The sequence below is a fragment of the Gopherus flavomarginatus genome, chromosome 10, assembly GCF_025201925.1.
Source record: "Gopherus flavomarginatus isolate rGopFla2 chromosome 10, rGopFla2.mat.asm, whole genome shotgun sequence".
In the NCBI taxonomy this organism is placed as follows: Eukaryota; Metazoa; Chordata; order Testudines; family Testudinidae; genus Gopherus; species Gopherus flavomarginatus.
Window position 1 is genome coordinate 42,451,147 of NC_066626.1, and position 18,589 is coordinate 42,469,735.

The 18,589-nt window shown below is 39.9% G+C and overlaps 1 protein-coding gene across 3 annotated transcripts in view; it reads left to right on the forward strand.

Annotated features, from left to right (window-relative positions):
- The window catches only part of SLC25A12 (solute carrier family 25 member 12), an 86,180-nt gene that overhangs the window by 36,406 nt on the left and 31,185 nt on the right, over positions 1–18,589 (forward strand). For all 3 annotated transcript variants that reach the window (XM_050916718.1, XM_050916717.1, XM_050916719.1), the window contains 5 exons: positions 3,534–3,673; positions 7,283–7,429; positions 10,872–11,010; positions 12,594–12,687; positions 13,279–13,363. In XM_050916718.1, the coding sequence (XP_050772675.1) occupies positions 3,534–3,673; positions 7,283–7,429; positions 10,872–11,010; positions 12,594–12,687; positions 13,279–13,363 (605 nt within the window). The remainder of the gene's footprint in view (positions 1–3,533; positions 3,674–7,282; positions 7,430–10,871; positions 11,011–12,593; positions 12,688–13,278; positions 13,364–18,589) is intronic.

Consider the following 18,589-nt stretch of genomic DNA (forward strand, 5'->3'; position numbering starts at 1 on the left):
ATCACTCCTGGGACTGATGGTAGATTGGATGCATCACAGGGCTGTGCTCTGGCCATGCCATTTGTATGGCAGCCCCCATCCAGGCTGCATCATGGAGCTACATTGATATCTGCCTTGGAGGAGAGTTTCTGTCCAGGAAAAGGTAATTCTACCACAGAAAGGTTAGCAAAGATGGGGAAGAGACTCTAGTAAATAAGCAGCATGGATTGATGGGGACAATGAATAACTTCTATCAAATTGTAATAAAATGGTGGTTTTTACAATTTTTTTTTAAGTTTAGTGAATTACTGTCTCATCTTTCTCATTTGACTGGTTCTGTCAGAGATGCAAGTAGTTTATCTTTGATAATTTGCTGACTTCTGTCTCGGGAAATAAAAGGAGTTCACGTACCTTAACATTAGCCGATTTTATCAATTTCTGTTGCTATAAATACTGTGTCAGCTTAGATGTAGACATGTAAGTACCTGCACCTGTGTGACAGAACAGATTAAAGAGAAAAATTAGAGCATGGTACAGTGTGACAAATGTGCTGGTGGACATCACTTCATTCACAGTCACCAGAGTATGACCACACTTCTGAAACCTCCCTTGCCACTGCACTGTTATTAGTTGTACATGAATTTGGGATGATTGTACTTCCCTTTCATGTCAGAAAGGAACTGACAAAACTGGATAAAATAAGAAACCAGTACTTGGCATAGTGCGTCAAGAGGGTAATATTGTCAGGAAATAACAATTCCATCTATCGTGAATGAGTCCCATATTCTAATGCCTCTCCCACGATAGCTGAAGACTCTGTATATTTTTGAGCATTATAGTCATAATTCAAACTATAATTGTTTCTATGAATTACTTCTGTAGTGTATCTTGAATGTTATGTACAAAGTCAGTGTGGAATAAAATATAAAATACCAAAGTGGGTTACTATCTCCAGCTTCCTGAAAGATATTCAACATATACTAATAATTGTTAGTCCTTTTTGATAGTCCTAAACAAATATCGTTAAGGTCGAGCCAGATTTTTAAAAGTATTTAGGCACCCTAGCAGGATTTTGAAAAGTACCTAGGTGCCCAACTTCAAATCAGTGGGAGTTAGGCACCTATTTACATCTTTAGTCACCTAGATAACAGGCCAGATTTTTAAAAGTATTTATTGATAGCCATAGAAATTCATTCTCAGAGCTATAAGTAGTCTATGGAGAAAATGCTTAAAGGAAGAGTTATGCAAAGATTGAGGGTTATCGTCAGTACTTAATTCTTATTAAAATAATTGAGAGTTTTATCTATATGCAGGCCTCTCTTTTAGAAGGAATGTGAATAATTCCATGTGACAAAAGCAGTTCCATTTACCTTTAATTTTTCCTTTTAAGTTGCAGACATTTTGAAATAATAGTTGGAGGACTATGGATAAGTATTTTGAATCACCCAATTTTTTCAGCACATTGTTTCTAGACTGTTATTTTTCTTGTTTTTACAGTAAAAAGGAAACTCCAAATACTTACATCACATTTTCATGACAAGATTTGAGCACTTTGCAAAAGCAAACATCAAGATGGGGGAAACAGTCACAAATTTAGGGTTTATCTACACTACAAACACAGTTGGATAAGTGGACCCAGTTACAGCACTGGTGTCCCCTGTCCTAATAACAACAACACGGTTCCATTTTGCTAGCCCTGCAGGGAACAATGCTGACCTGGCTGTATTGGTAATGCATGAAGATCCTAAGTGACTTGACCAGGAATTCAGTGGTAGTTTGGGGAATAAATCCAGGTCTCCTGGTGCTTGGTCTGTAGCTATAAGTAGTAGCTTTACTGCCTCCCATTAAATTAAGAGCTTTGAAACAAGTGCAGCAAAATGTGTTTGACTCATTTCCTTTTGTGCATAATTGTTGTTCTCTTTCTCTCACCCACTGCACCTTCGGAATTTTTGACTATTTACATTTATATCAACCTGGTTTTTATTATTTGACTGCTATTACCTATTTCTGGTAACTTTTATTATCATTTTGTCCTCATTTAGCAATCTCTCCTTTAAAATAAATATATAATCTATAATGTGAGGCAAATAATATAACCAAAAACCCAATCTTGTACATTCGTTAATTGTTCTGGGACTCTGATACCTTCGATAGATTTCCAGTCGTCCCTCTTTCCTTCTTTCCCACCATGATTTCTCATACCCTGAATCAATAAAGCCTCTACAATCGTGGAGTAGCACTGACTCATGTAAAAGAAGGCAGCTATAGGACTGAAAAGCATATACTTCAAAACGTGAACAAACCAACTGATCACTTAATGTAGAGAAGGGAACAGATTTCCTTCAAAGAAAGAGTCTGTGATGGAAAAATGGACAAAATATATTGCAGTCCACATCTGTGAATTTTCCCTTAGAAACAGAGTAGATAACTGTGCTCACAAGGTAAGAGTCCTCTAATAATATATCTCTAATACTGTTGATTAAAGTAAACTCAAAAAATGTTAAATAAGATAACTAAGTTGTTAACAGAAAAGGGAAGAGGTCCTGTCTTAAAGAAAATATTTTAGCATTTCTCTTGTAACTTAAGCTCTGTGGTGGGCTTTTAAATTAGTTTAGTTTCACAAGCAAATTTAGAATTGTTTTAAAAGTTAGACATTTTGATCTGAATTTAGAAAAATATGTGCTAGTCTACTTTGCATGTGTCCAGTTTGTGTGAACAAATGTCCAGCTGGTCATTTGCACACGCATACCAGACTTGTATGCACATAATATCCCATATAATTTTTCTGTATCGGGCTTTGTTACTAAGGACAAATATGCTATAGGATTAGGCATTGATTTGTTGTACAGCACACGCAATAGAATTCCATACCCTAAAACGTGTTTTCCCCCCTCTACTTCATTTAAAAGGTGACATCTTTAATTTCACTTATCTTAAAACATTTTAATAACTGAGACTACCAATCATGTTTTATAGGGTTTGATTTCTGTGTCAGGGCCATATTTTATGACACTATCAGAAGCTTTTAATAAGGTGCTTTCTGCTGAGCTAATGATATGCTTTAGGTGGCATTTCTTATGCCTATCTTCAATAGACATATTCAGGCTAGTGTGAATGTAATAATCAAGTCTCAATCAAACCATACTTAGTATGACAAATATTGCATTAGACAGTGATGTAGGTATTCATGCTTTTGATAAAAGGCTTAATTTGACTCCTTGCAGAAATGAGGAATTACTATTGATTTTTGTATCAGAGTACAAAGTAGCAGCTATTTATAGTGCACAAGAGAAATTGCTACTTAATTAAAATTAAATGTGAAATTATTAATTCCATGGCTTTACATAGTAATGTACAAAGTTGAGTATTAAATTCTGTAGTAAATGTGTTCTTACACATGGCTCTGAATATGCAACTTAGAAATTACTCTAAAGTGACCAGACTACAACACTTTCTAAATGGCCTTATAAACTTTGCTTGTTTTCTACCAGGAACATTTAGGCAGGGTGAAATATTTTATCCTACAATTCATTTGCTTTTTTTCCCCTCCCAAGAAAATGTCAAAGAAATTTTTGGACAGACCATTATTCATCATCATATCCCTTTTAACTGGGATTGTGAGTTTATTCGACTGCATTTTGGACATAACAGGAAGAAGCATCTTACCTACTCGGAGTTTACACAGTTTCTGCAGGTCAGTTATTTATTTTTCTTTCTGTGCATAATTAGCCATCAGATCCGTCACTTGTGCTGCATTAATGCCATTATAAATTAGTTTTATTATATGGTGGTGAGAGATTCGTTGTCCAGATAGACTAGCTAGACCACAGCTAAACTATCACTATACCATGCCGATTATATAATAAGATCACATATAGTGCATTAGATTTTGGCTCACCACCCCGTTGGAGGGAAGGATTAATTTTGTTTTTAAAACATCCCCTCACTGATGAGTGTGAGTGTCTGGTCTTGCTCCCGTTGGAGTTCAGTGGCAAAACTGATTTCAATGGGAAAAGGATTGGGCCCTGAACATCTCCACTGGCTGTTACTCCATAGCTTCCCATGACACTTTGTTATATTGATACATTTTTCATTTTGCTTCATAAAGTTTTTCCTATTATTTACCCTACATTTCCCATAATACACACTGCTTCACCTCAGAAGTTTAAGACCCTTGTGCCACTCATTCTTCATTAAGGCCAAACTTGTAGTAAGCCAGAAGTCTTCCTTTAAGAGGTTTGCTGAAGAATCCTATGGGGAGAGGACTTTAAAAGTATTCACTCTCAGAGCTATACTTTAGAGCAGAGGGGAAAAAGAAGTTGTCAGCTATAGAGAGTAAGAGAAAAAGAAAGAAGGAGAATATGGACAGCTGTGCACTGTAATTAAGGAGAAACGATTTTACAAATTTATGTAGGTAATTCAATTTTATATAATTTGAAATGATCAACTCATACTATACTTTTGTTGTGGATTTCTGGCTTTTAGGCCTAAAGAAAATTAAAATTTCATAACTGACATATAATTCCAGCGCTGGCCTGTGAAATTGAATTGCTTTGTTTTTGGAAATAATTGCAGGAAAGTACAGGGTTTTGAATTGGATTGGTTATATTGTTTCTATTTATAGTTTATGACATAGATACTGAGGGCATTTTGAAAAATAAAGGGTTTGGCTAGGTAGGTTCTAAAGTCCATGGTGTGTATGGAAGAAAAGCAGTAAAATTGTGGGAGGTAAGTAGATAGAAGGGCCAGAAGATAGTGATACAAGAAATTGTGGGAATGGCAGTGGAGTGCCATCTAAACTCAAGCCCAGATACCTCTGCTACGCCCACACTATATAGGGGATGGTAAGGGAGTGGTTGGTCACAGCTCAGTATACCCTCATAAAAACATGTGAGTTGGGGTTCAGCACATCCCTAGATGTGGGTTTAAGGGCTTTGAGTGTGGATGATAAGGGTTTTGGGCAACAATGCAGAGCAAGCCTGCACTGTTGACATACCGAGTGACAATTTTTGTTGCGATAACCCAGAGCAGTATCCTGGGCACCCCAAGAAGTTTTCTTATGGGATATAGCAAGGTTCTGTCCAGTGCTTAATTTGTAATAAAAGGTGCCGGGGCTTAAGCAATTTTTTTACATTCATAACTGATGCAGCAAGCCCAGAGGTGCCAGGGCTATGAACTGCCAAACCTAGAAGTGCCAGGACTCAACTTTGGCAAGCTGACAAATTATCAGACCTGCTGTTGCATTCAGCTAGCTTAGTCAGTGTCGTGTTGAGATCAGAGTTTGGATGAGGGCAAGATGGTTGCAACTCAATCTAGAAAAGACTGAGGTAGTACTGGTAAATTGGGGAAACTAACCAGAAGATTTAGTTCAGTGGGTATCACTTGGAAAATTTTGCATGCCTTCTGTTACTCTGGTTAATAAGCTGGGCATATTTTGGATTCCAAGCTGCTTCTAATCTAGACATCTAAGAATAATGGGAGTTGAGTGTGTGCTTATATTATGCATGGCTAGAAGGATGCCGTTTTTTTAATATGGATCTCACTAGAGTGATTCATGCTTTTGTCACTTTGGGATTAGATTGCTGCAGTGTGCTTTATATGAGGCTACTCTTTAAATTCATTGTAAACATTAGATGGTGTAAAATACAGTGACCCACTTGTAAAGAGATGTTTCTCTTCGGGAGCATGCTAAATTTATATTCTGGAATCTTCACTGGTCTCCAGTTTATTTTCAGGACAATTCGAGCTTCTCATTTTAACCTATAAAACCCTAATTGTGTTCAGTCCTGAATACGTGAGAGATCAGCACTCTCCTCATCTCATATAATCAGGACTGGAAGGGGTCTCAAGAGGTGATCTAGTCTAGTTCCCTGAACTCATGGCAGGACTAAGTATTATCTAGACCAGGGGTGGGCAAACTTTTTGGCCCGAGGGCCACATCTCGGTATGGAAATTGTGTGGCAAGCAATGAATGCTCACAAAATTGGGGGTTGGGGTGCGGGAGGGGGTGTGGGTTCCGGCTGGCAGTGCAGGCTCTGTAGTGGGTCCAGAAATGAGGAGTTCAGTGTGAGGGAGGGGGCTCTGGGCTGGGGCAAGGGTTTAAGATGTTGGGGGCTGAGGGCTCTGGCTGGGGATGCGAGCTGTGGGGTAGGGGTAGGGATGAGGATTTGGAGTGCAGTAGGGTGCTCTGGGCTGGAACCAAGGGGTTTGGAGGGCAGGAGGGGGATCAGGGCTGGGGCAGGGGGTTGGGCCGTGGGAGGGGAGGCAGTCTCCAAGTGGTGCTTACCTGAAGCAGCTCCCAGAAGTGGCAGCATGACCCTTCCAGCTCCTACACGGAGGCGCAGCCAGGCAGTTCTGCACACTGCCCTGTCCGCAGGTGCCATCCCTTCAGCTCCCATTGGCTGCAGTTCCCAGCCAGTGGGAACTGCAGGGGCAGCATGCTGAGCCCCTTGTCTGACCCTACATGTAGGAGCCGGAGGGGGGATATGCCGCTGCTTCTGGGAGCTGCATGGAGCCACAGTATGCGCGGAGCAGGGCAAGCCCCTGACACTGCTCCCCAACTGGAGTGCCAGAGCAGGTGAGAGTTCAAAGGCTGAATTAAAAAGTCTGAAGGACCAGATGTGACCCCCGGGCAGTAGTTTGCCCATCTCTGATCTAGACCGTCCCTGACAGGTGGTTGTCTAACCTGCTCTTAAATATCTCCAGTGATGGAGATTTCACAGTCTCCCTAAGCAGTTTATTCCAGTGCTTAACCACCCTGACAGTTAGGAAGTTTTTCTTAATGTCCAACCTAAACTGACGTTGCTGCAATTTAAGCCCATTGCTTCTTGTCCTATCTTCAGAGGTTAAGAAAAATAATTTTTTCTCTCTCCTCCGTGTAACAACCTTTTATGTACTTCATAGCACATTGTCTCAGGAGCATTGGCTAACAGCTTCCTAGTTTAACATTGAGGAGGCTGTAGGCAGGGCATTGGGTTCTAACTGTCAAGTGTCCTTTGTGCTTCAGTTCACCAAAGCCCAGATTTGATGGCAATTCAAATTCTGTTCTCCTTGGATTTTCTTGTGCTAGCAAAGATGAATGGGTGGGAGTGGTGGGAAGACTTTTTGGCTTTCATTTTGGATTGGAGATTTTTGGATGAATCAGTTTGTTGGGCGTTGGTACTAAAACTACTGTTATATTTTTATATAGAGTATAACATGTGCATGCACACTCTTAGGCAGGGGGATGAAGACAGTGGGAGTTCCATGCACAATGGGTGTACAGAATCATATTCCTATGTGGTATTTCTAATTCTTATTTCAGGAGCTACAGTCAGAACATGCAAGACAAGCCTTTGCACTGAAAGACAAAAACAAAACTGGTATGATTACTGGACTGGATTTTAGTGACATCATGGCTACCATTCGTTCACATATGCTCAGTCCGTTTGTGGAAGAAAATCTAGTTTCAGTAAGTGTAAAGAAAATAATGTCTTAAATGTAAGTGCTATTCAAGTGAGAGTTTGTACTGTAATTTAATTGCTATATGTCTTAAATCCTTAACACATGCCTTATCTTCCTCTTTATTAGCAATACTGACAATGCAGTACCATTCACTGCTCACATAGGGATTTTATGCAAAATAGTGTTTTTACAGAAATAATAATGATTAGGGCTGTCGATTAATCACAGTTAACTCACGTGATTAGCTTAAAAAATTAATTATGATTAATAGTGGTTTTAATCGCACCGTTAACAATAGAATACCAATTGAAATTTATTAAATATTTTGGATGTTTTTCTACATTTCCATATATATTGTATTCTGTGTTGTAATTGAAATCAAAGGGTATATTATTTTTATTACAAATATTTGCATTGTAAAATGATAAACGAAAGAAATAGTATTTTTCAATTCACCTCATAAGTACTGTTGTGCAGTTTTTGTCGTAAAAGTGCAATCTACAAATGTAGATTTGTCGTTGTTACATAACTGCACTCAAAAACAAAACAATATAAACTTCAGAGCCTACAAGGCCACTCAGTACTACTTCTTGTTCAGCCAATCACTAAGACAAACAAGTTTGTTTACATTTACAGAAGATAATGCTGCCCTCTTCTTATTTACAATGTCACCAGAAAGGGAGAACAGGCATTTGCATGGCACTTTTGTACTGGGCATTGCAAAGTATTTACGTGCAGATATGCTAAATATTCGTATGCCCCTTCATGGTTTGGCCACCATTCTGGAGGACATGCTTCCATACTGATGATGCTCATTTAAAAAAAAAAAGTGTTAATTAAATTTGTGACTGAACTGCTTGGGGGAGAATTGTATGTCCCCTGCTCTGTTTTACCTGCGTTCTGCGTTTCATGTTATAGCAGTCTCGGATGACAACCCAGCATGTTTATTTTAAGAATACTATCACTGCAAATTTGACAAAACGCAAAGAAGGTACAAATGTGAGATTTCTAAAGATAGCTACAGCACTTGACCCAAGGTTTAAGACTCTGAAGTGCCTTCCAAAATCTGAGTGGAACAAGGTGCGAAGTATGCTTTCAGAAGTCTTAAAAAAGCAACACTCCAATGCAGAAACTACAGAACCCAAACCACCAAAAAAGAAAATCAACCTTTGGCTGGTGACATCTGACTCAGATAATGAAAATGAACGTGTGTTGGTCCGCAGTGCTTTGGATTGTTATCGAGCAGAACCAGTTATGAGCATGTCCCCTAAAATAGTGTTTGAAGCGTGAAGGGACATATGAATCTTTAGTGCACCTGGCACATAAATATCTTGTGACGCTGGCTACAACAGTGCCATGAGAACGCCCATTTTCAAGTGACACTGTAAGCAAGAAGCGGGCAGCATTATCTTCTGCATACGTAAACAAACTTGTTTGAGCAGTTGGCTAAACAAGAAGAAGGACTGAGTGGACTAGCAGGCTCTAAAGTTTTATAATGTTTTACTTTTAAATACGGTTTTTTTTGTACATAATTTTACATTTATTAGTCCAACTTTAATGATAAAGAGCTTGCACTATAGTACTTGTATTAGGTGAATTGAAAAATAGTATTTCTTTTGTTTTTTTTACAGTGCAAATATTTGTAATCAAAAATAAATATGAAGTGAGCCCTGTACACTTTGTATTTTGTGTTGTAATTAAAATCAACATATTTGAAAATGTAGAAAACTGAAAAATATTTAAATAAATGGTATTCTATTATTGTTTTAACAGTATGATTAATCACAATTAATTTTTTAATTGCATGATTAATTATGATTATTTTTAATTGCTTGACAGCCATAATAATGATAACAAAGTATAAGTTATTCTGCATTATTGAAAGCAAGATTATTTGTCATGAATAGCTGAGTATTTTGCTTCTTTGTAAGTGTCAATGAGGTGAGTCACTATAGGTGCACATTCTTATGGCTGCGCATGTCATAGTAGTGTTGTCTCATTAGATGCCTTCTGCTGACAGCCACGCTAGCCCTGCAGCGGTCTGCTGTTCTCGTGACTTGGCCCTCCAGCCAGGGACTGCCGTATGGTCCCATCTCCTTTGGAGTAAACAGAGTCCTGTGTGTCTGTCGCCCAGTGGCATTATGTTGGGTCTTCATCCCAGCTACAGGCTTAAACCCTTTCCAGCCCTTATCTCCAGAGGCCTCCACATTACTTTTGTCAGTAGGGGAACCCAGGCCCTCCCTGTATTCCAGATTCCAGCCCAGGGACCTTGTAATAAACAGCTAAGGTCTGCCTATTTGTATCCACTGCTTCCTACTGTGGCCTGCTTCTAGGCCTTTCCACAAGCCCCTTCCTGGTTCACTTCTGCACAGATCCCAAAAGGAAAAAAACCTATAGCTCTGGGTACAAATGACATATATGAGTCCCTTGCCAGGCCTACTTGCCCCTAGGGAGACTCAGGTCTAACTGTGTCTTGTTATCTTTCGGCTCTGGCCAGGCTTTTTTTTTTTTCAGTCAGTTCTGGGGTCGGCCCTTGCCCTACTCAGGCCTTCCTTCAAGAGGCCTTCTCCTCTTTCCAGTCAGCCCCTGCACTGAACAGTTCCCCTTTTAAACTCCTCCAGGCTTGGCACTTCTTGCAAGTGAAGCAGGATGGGGCTAATTGTGCGCACAGGTTCTCATTAACCTTTTCGCACCTTGTATGGGGTTTGTATACTCTGTCACAGTAAATAAAAATTTGAGCTGAAATTTGCAGTGTAAACAGTATTATAATTAGTGGCATGAAATATGACCCAGATCCTGCAAATTCTTACTCATGTGAGTAGTTCCATTTACTTGAATGGGACTATTCTTGTGAGTCAGAATTTGCCCATTTTTTGGCTCCCTGCTCTTTATAGCCGAGTCTCCAGTCCAACAAAGAAATTAAGCATGTGATTAATCTTAAGTACATCAGAAGCCCCATTGAAGTCAATGGGGACTACTTATACACTTAAGTGCTTTGCTGGATGGAGAGGGTGTCTTAGTTTGGAAAGTATGGATTTGTGTTAATTTCAGCTTCTAAGGTTAATTGTTAACACTGTTAACTATTGCTGTAAATGATGTAAAGGTTAACTCCTTCGTCTAAAATAAAATATACGCAAATCTAGAACAACGCATTCTACAAAAAAGTTGAACAGTAATTCTACAATTGTTTCCTGATTATTTTTGTTGCATCAAAAAACATAGAAGTACCCTGGCTATGTAATAACAGCCCCCTCACTGCTATCACTAAAAAACAGGATATAACTACTACGATAGAAATATATCTTAATCTTGTATGTCTAGATGGATGTTAATTTACAGTAAAGCTCTCTTGGGTTGTCAGGGGATTTAAGACTATCAGCTGAACCCTGACCACATATCGGGACCCATGCTTTATCTTTTTTTTTATTATTATTATTTATGTTTTTAAGGTAGCAGGTGGAACTATTTCACATCAGGTCAGCTTCTCCTATTTCAATGCTTTTAATGCCCTGCTGAATAACATGGAACTCGTTAGAAAGATATACAGTATTATAGCAGGTACAAGGAAAGATATTGAAGTCACAAAAGGTAAAATAAATTTACTATATTTTATTAATTTTCAGATCTATAAAGTATGTCTTTTGTACTGTATACGGGTTAAGACTAGCAGGAGGCTGGTGTAATATGTCAGTTTAGCAGAACTGTGCAAGTATTTCAAGTTTTGATTCTGAATGTGGCTCTCCTGCTCAACTCCAGACTTCACAGGCCAGCAGAGGGTTCTAGCTGGCTCATTAAGGAGAAGAGTTGTCAGGGTTCTGACAAGAGTCTTGACTGGTTCTGATTTCCTGGGAATAACACTGCAATGTGGACCTTCTTGTGGTAATGATAGGTGTTTACATGGAGCAGAGAAAGGTCTGGGGAATATGGCAGCTATGGTGGAATGGGTATGCTTTAACAAAAACAAAAATTCTTCATCAGAAACTCTCTGTGTCCCGTTGGCTGTTCCTGTGTGCTACTGTAGCAACAGTTTTTCACTCTTAAGCTTTTTCCACACAATTTTAGCAGTTTGTAACCGTTTAATGGTATGATGTGAGCTACACATAATTTGTTTCCACACATAATAAGGCTAATACTGTTAGCAAGCATGCAAGTTAACTATGATTCAGTCTTGCCAGCGGCCTGGATTGATTGGCTTTCTGTAACCATTTCATAACATAGCTATTTTCCATCTGTGGATGAGACCCACTAACTATATCTGCTGGGTTGGCCCCCCCTTTTCCTTCCAGTTCTCATGAAGTAAGACATCTAAGAGTGCATTGCCCTACCTGTGCTGTTCTGTGTTCATATGCTCTGGGCACCCTCTGTCTTTGGATGGTAGGATGGGATACCTGTCCAGATTCTCCTGTGTGCACTGATACGTCACACTAACTATGTTGGTAGATGTGAATGCACAAACAAAAACTTGTTTGATAGAAACAAAACTTGAAAAACTTGTTTTATAGAAGCTACTGAACCATGTTTTCTGTAATTGATCAGAGGAGTGTCATGGATGTGTTTAGAGTGACCGCAAATGTGAAAAATTGGGATGGGTGGGGGTGGGGTGAAGTGGGGGGGGAAGAGGAGCCTATATAAGAAAATGACCCAAAAATCCGGACTGTCCCTATAAAATCAGGACATCTGGTCACCCTAGATGTGTTACAAATTGTGTTTGTAGTGTGGATAGGCGCTTATCCAAACCTGGGAACAATGAGAGCTAGGGGAGGAAGGAACACTGAAATGATTGTGCTAGTTTTAATGCTGATTGGTTCATCCATAAATTATACCATTGTCTGCTTTTACAGTAGTTTAGTAACAAGAGTCCCAAATATTGGGTCTGATCTATGGACTTTGCTGATAGGAGAATTGCTATAGAGTTAAATGGGGACTACTTGCATAGGTAAGAGTTGCAAGATCCGATTTACTCTCTGATTGAAGCTGCTGTTCTGAAATAGATGTGGTACTAATTCTGGCTCATTTTGTTCTATTTTAGATTTTGCTCCTCATTAGTCTGCCAAGTGATAGATTTTATTCTTAAGATTTTAATTTTAAAGTTATTTATACTCATTTAAAGTGAAAATGTGATAAATGATTCAGGATCAGTTACCTTATTTTTCCCTTCCTCTTAAATCCAGAGGAGTTTGCCCAGGCTGCAATCAAATTTGGACAAGTCACACCACTGGAAGTCGATATTCTCTACCAGCTTGCAGACTTATACAATGCTACAGGGTAATTTATAACCATCATAATCATTCATATTAGTCTGTCCATCCTATTTATATTTATGTTAAAATAGATTTGTTTTACATATCTTTCATTACGGATTATTTGATGACTGCTGGCTTTGCTAGGGGGTGTATAAGTATATGTATAGTGCAGTGAGCAGTCATCAGATAGTCAGTATATGGTGTAAAATAACAAAATAAACTCCCTGCATCAAAACACTTGCAATACACAGATTGCTAGTGTAAACTTGAAGTGTGAGAGGTGTCTTGACTAGATTGCTGCATGTGAGTTATTATGTGGCACGTGGTGGCTGCTGCATTTACAGAGCACAGACCCTATACTACCAGTAGGCAAGGGCCTAAACCTGGGTAATGCTGAGTTCCCTTTATTCCCACTGAGGACAGTGAGAGCAGAAGTGCTTAAAACTCCCAAGATTGGATCCTGTAACAGTACTTTGTAAAGTGCTTAGGGATACCTGAAATATAACAAGTAATATATAAAGCCATAATCCAGTCTGTTGAAAAAAAGGTGCTTGCTGAGGTTTGTTTATGATTTTGACTAACAATGATTTATTTCCCTTGGGCTTGTCTGAAGGCGTTTAACTTTGGCAGATATTGAGAGAATAACACCACTAGCTGAAGGTGCCTTGCCTTACAACTTGGCAGAACTCCAGCGGCAGGTAGGTAGGAGTGATGTCGTGTGTACAGTCAATTGTGAAAAAGCTAAACTGAAGGAAACATTTAGAAGTTGGCAATTTATAAAACTCCTGAATATTTGCTTATGAAAATTAGAACTTTTTGCCTTAAAAAGACTTACAAAACTCAAATCTATGCTTCTAGTTTAAAAAAAAAGAAAAGACAATCTGTTCCCAGATTTTACATATTTTCTTTGCTGTCTTAAACTTAAAGAAAACACGTTGGATCCCTCTGACATTAGTGATGTTTTTGTTGACTAGGCACTAGATTTTAAGGAAAGTTCTTATTACATTTTTTTATAATTGGACTGAAATTGTAAGACTGTTTTAAAACATTACTTCCTGAAGCAAATCTTTCAGTGAGTAGATGCTTACAGTTTTTAATCAAAATATTAAATTTTTTTTGTACTAGAGAAAAAGTTACGAAACCGTTAAATCCTTTGATGAACTGTCTATGCATTTGGATTTCCCACTATTGTTAATAAACCAATTAAAAACATATCCACCAACTCCTGAAAATATCTGGAATTTTCTGTTAAAATCCATCCTTAAATAAATACTAGCTTGGAAGTTCACTTTGAGTTTTGTTTCTATTTTAGTACACTTCCATACTGAGCTCCATAATAATGCTCTATCTTTACGTTGTGAACATATACAGAATGTATGTACAGCATGTAAAGCTGATAAACGTGTTCTCCTTTGAGAGATTAGTTGGAGTAATCATCTTCCATGGTGATTGACTTGGATGGTTTGTTAGAATGCTCATTGAATCTTGCTAATGTTATTTGATACTCATTAGCTCTTGTGATTTACATAGCAACAGAAAAATCCTGTTTGTGTGGGGCTGATGAAAAATGTAGAATGGAAATATAGCTTCAGAATGTTAACTCTTTACTTCACCTGAGATCTTTCTTCACAGATTTGTGTGGTTTCCTTTTGTGGAAGTTTTATATACTTTAGATGTAGATGTTTTTACAAGTCAAGGCTCTGTGTCCTGTGTGGTATGTTACACTCAAACCATGCAGTTAGGAACCCTTAAATTTACATTTGTTTCAAATTTGAAGGTTATTTTTCACAACCATGAGAGCTAGACTGTTAGGGTGAGATATTCTAAAGTGCTCATCTAATATTTAGGCACTTATGTGAAATGGGCTGGGGACTTTCAATGGTGGTAGTTGGGTACCGAGCACTTTTGAAAAATATGGCCCTTATGTTTTTAAAAATGAAAGCCTAAATTCTGAGTGCCTGTCTTCACTGCTGTGATAAATGAAGGAGGGGCGGGATAGCCCCCTTTTATGGATACTCAGCCAGACAGTTAGCTATAAAATTCCTCTTACTAGCTGTTCTCTACTTGCTTTACCTGTAAAGGGTTAACAAGCCCACTGGTAAAAGGAAAGGAGTAGGCATCTGACCAAAAGATCCAATGGGAGGGCTAGAACTTTTTTAAATGGGGAAAAAACTTCCCTTTGTCTCTCTGTTGTGTACTCCTGGAAAGGGGGGAACAAGGAGCAGTTATGCTATTAGAAGCTTTAAGCCAGGTATGATAAAAAATCATCAGACCATACCTAGAACCGCTTATTTGGAACTCCCAAATATGTAAATAGATTAGGAATGTTTAGAAAGATGTGATTAGGTTTATTTCTGTTTATTTCTTGGCTTGTGGACTCCTCTGTGCTAACCCCAGATGCTTTTGTTTTGTTTGTAAACTTTAAGATGAACCTCGAAAGCTATCTTGATGCTTCATTTTTGTAATTGTTTCTTTTAAGATCTAGCAAAAAGCCTAAGTTCCAAATGTATTTCCTTTCTTTTTGTTTTTAACAAATTTTACCTTTTTTAAGAACAGGATTGGATTTTTGTGTCCCTAAGAGGTTTGTGCACATGTTGTTTAATTAGCTGGTGCCAACATCTGGTTTCCTTTGTTTTTTTTCCCAGCTCTTCCTTGGAGGGGTGTGTGTGAAAGTGCTAGAGGGTACCCCACAGGAAGGAATTCCCAAGTGTTTCTTCCTGGTTTTTCAAAAGGGGGTGGTTTTTTTTTTTTGCACTTGGGTGGTGGCAGCATCTACCCATCCAAGATCAGAGAGAAGCTGGGACCTTGGGAGTTTAATGCCAGCCTGAAGTGGCCAGTATTAATTTTTAAAATCCTTGCGGGCCCCCACCTTCTGCACTCGAAGTGCCAGAGTGGGGAATCAGCCTTGACAACTACTCTGAACCTAACTCCCCTGCACATGCAAAAATCTGTAGCTTGAGTTAAGTGATGTTTTAAACTTGAGCTAGATGGCTTGTCCAAGATATGGGTTGAAATGAATGCTGATGATGCTCGAGCTAGTAATGCAGTGGGATTTTGGGGCATGTCTACACTACAAACTTTTGCCACCACAAGTTATGTCAGCATAAAGCTACTGGAGTTAGCATATCGCTTGTGTACCTGCATCCTTGGCTTCTTGTCTTAGCGCTGCATGTACTTACCAGGAGTGTTTGTTTTGATGGACAGTACAGTACACCATGGGTAGGTATCCCAGTGTGCAACTTGCCACCATCCAGCACACTGTTTTTTGGGAAGTTTGGCAATGCATGGTGGGACAGAAACAAGTTGTGCATAGGCAACTGGGACTGCAAGGTCAAGTTTCTATCTGGATACTTTCTTCAATACATAATTCCATCTCTGGCCTATAATTTTCATGCCTATTTTGAGAATCCCACAAACCCACATGAGACTCGTCACTTTCCACCATCTCTGACAGAAGCATGGAGCCTGAACAGCACTTCGTTATTGTCATGAGCATTGCAAGTACAAGACATATGATTAAGGTTAAGATTTTGTCACAGTTATTTTTAGTAAAGATCACCGACAGGTTGCGGCAATAAACAAAAATTCATGGAATCCTGTGACCTGTCCTTGACTCATACTAAAAATAATTGGGGGCGGGGCTGATGGGGCATGACTGAAGCCTGAGTAAGGTGGGAATGAGAGCCTGAGCCTTGCTGTGGGAGAGGGTGAAGGGTCCAGCACCCACCCTGGATGACATCTCTGTGGCCCCTGCCACAGCCTCCGTGGCTTGGAACTCTGGGGTCCCTGCCTCCTGCAGAGGCATGAGAGTTCCAGGTCCCCCTGCCACCTGCAGTGGCTAGGAGCTGTGGGTCTGCCCCCTCCCCACCAGTGGCAGCTGAGAGCTGTGGCCCCAGCCCCATAGCAACTGAGAGCTCCTCCCCCCCCAGCTGACTGACAGCTTTGGTCCCTCCATGCCAGAGCTGAAGCAGAAAATGGAATCTGTGACTTTCATGACCTGCATGACATAATCTTATCCTTATGCATGATCTTTCAATGTCTGCAGAGCTGTAAGAAGAGCTGTGGGGAACATGATGGTTTTCTGGTGGATAGATTGCTGTGGGACATAATGAGAACCAATTCAGTCTTGTTGGTGGCATTCATGGAGCAGCTGCAAATGGTAGAGTGCTGCTTCTGGGCCCAAAAAATAAGGTGGGATCACAATGCGGGTTTGGGATAATGAGCAGCGGCTGCAGAACTTTCGGATGTGCAAGGCCATATTTCTGGATATTTATGCCGAGCTCACACAGCTTTTCAGTGCAGGGACAGCTACACTGATAGTGAAGAAGTGAATAGCAATGGCACTGTGGAAACTGGTAACATTGGATTGCTACCGGTCAGAGGGAAATTATTTTGGAGTTGGAAAATCCACTGTGGGGGCTGTTGATCATCTGCGATGTAGGACTGTGACTCTCAGCAGTGTGCAGAACATAGTAGATGGATTTGCAGCAGTGGGGTTCCTGAACTGCAGTGGAGCAAGAGATGGCGCACACATCCCTGTTTTGGCACCTGACCATCTTGCCACAGAGTACATCAACAGAAAGGCCTGTTTTACTGTGGGTATGAAAGCTCTAGCGGATCACCAGAGACCCTTCACTGACCTCAGTGTTGGAAGGTCAGGGAAGGTGCATGACGCTCACATCTTTAAGAAAACAGGATTGTTCAGAAAGCTACAAGCAGGGACTTTCTTTCCTGATCAGTAGTTTATCATTGACCATGTTGAAATACCATAGTGAGCCTAGGGGACCCAGCCTACCTCTTATTCCCCTAGCTCATGAAGCTGTACACCAGCCATCTTGAAAGCACCAGAGAGTGCTTCAACTCCTTGCTCAGCAGGCGCAGCGTGACAGTTGAATATGCTTTTGGTATATTGAAGGGGCACTGGGGTTGTTTACTTACAAGTTTGGATTTCAGTGATTAAAAACGTCTCAATGGTTCTAGTTGCCTGCTGTGTCCTGCATAATATCTGTGAAGCAAGGGGGGAAAGTTGTAGTTAGGGTGGAAGGTGGAGGTGGAACGACTGTCTGCTGAGTTTGAACAGCCAGATGCAAGGGGTATCAGAAGAGTTCAGCTTGGAGTTATACAGCTCAGGCAGGCTTTGAAAGAGTACTTTAGATGCAAGCCACAATAATGTGTTGTGATGAACTAATCTGTACCTGGGCTTGAAGTCTGGAGGTCTGTTAGGAATTGTGTGGAGGATGGTGCACATCTTATGAATATAACACTGAGAATAAACCTATTCATTTTGTAGTGCTTGCTGTGCATTTATGATTACTACACTGTATGTGTCACTGATCCTGAGCTATGTCACAGTGTACAATAATAACTAAGCGGGTGCTTTCACTGCCACCAGGCATTCTGCAGCATATCTTGGGGACTGATAAAGGTAAATTGTTTTCCAAACAATAGAGTTTTATTGAGTAATGAAAACACGTAAAAAGAATTCTGTGTAAGTTAAAAGTAAATACATTAAAACCTTAATAAATTTATAGAGCAAAGCTTAAAGAAGAGGAAGGAATGTTCATGTCCATTTTAGCTATACATACATCGACCGTGGCTCTCTCAGGTCAGTGTATGTGAAGCTGTGATTGTGCTTAATGTCCCTGATGTGGAGTGGTAGGGGTAGGGATTCAGCCCCTGATGCCATGTCGAATGTTGAGGGAGGTATAGAGAGGTGCTCTGCTGGAGTTCTCCAGGAACTGCAAAGGGAGGTGAGGTGGGATTGTTGACCATGTATAGGTCCATAAGAGTCTGTAACATCTCGGTTTTCCACCAGAGAAGCCTCATTATGTCCTGGTGCATCTCCCTCTCCTGTTCCTGCTGCAACTCCTGGGCCTTTCTTCTGCTGCTTTTTTTCTTCTCCATACAGTCTGTAATATGCATCC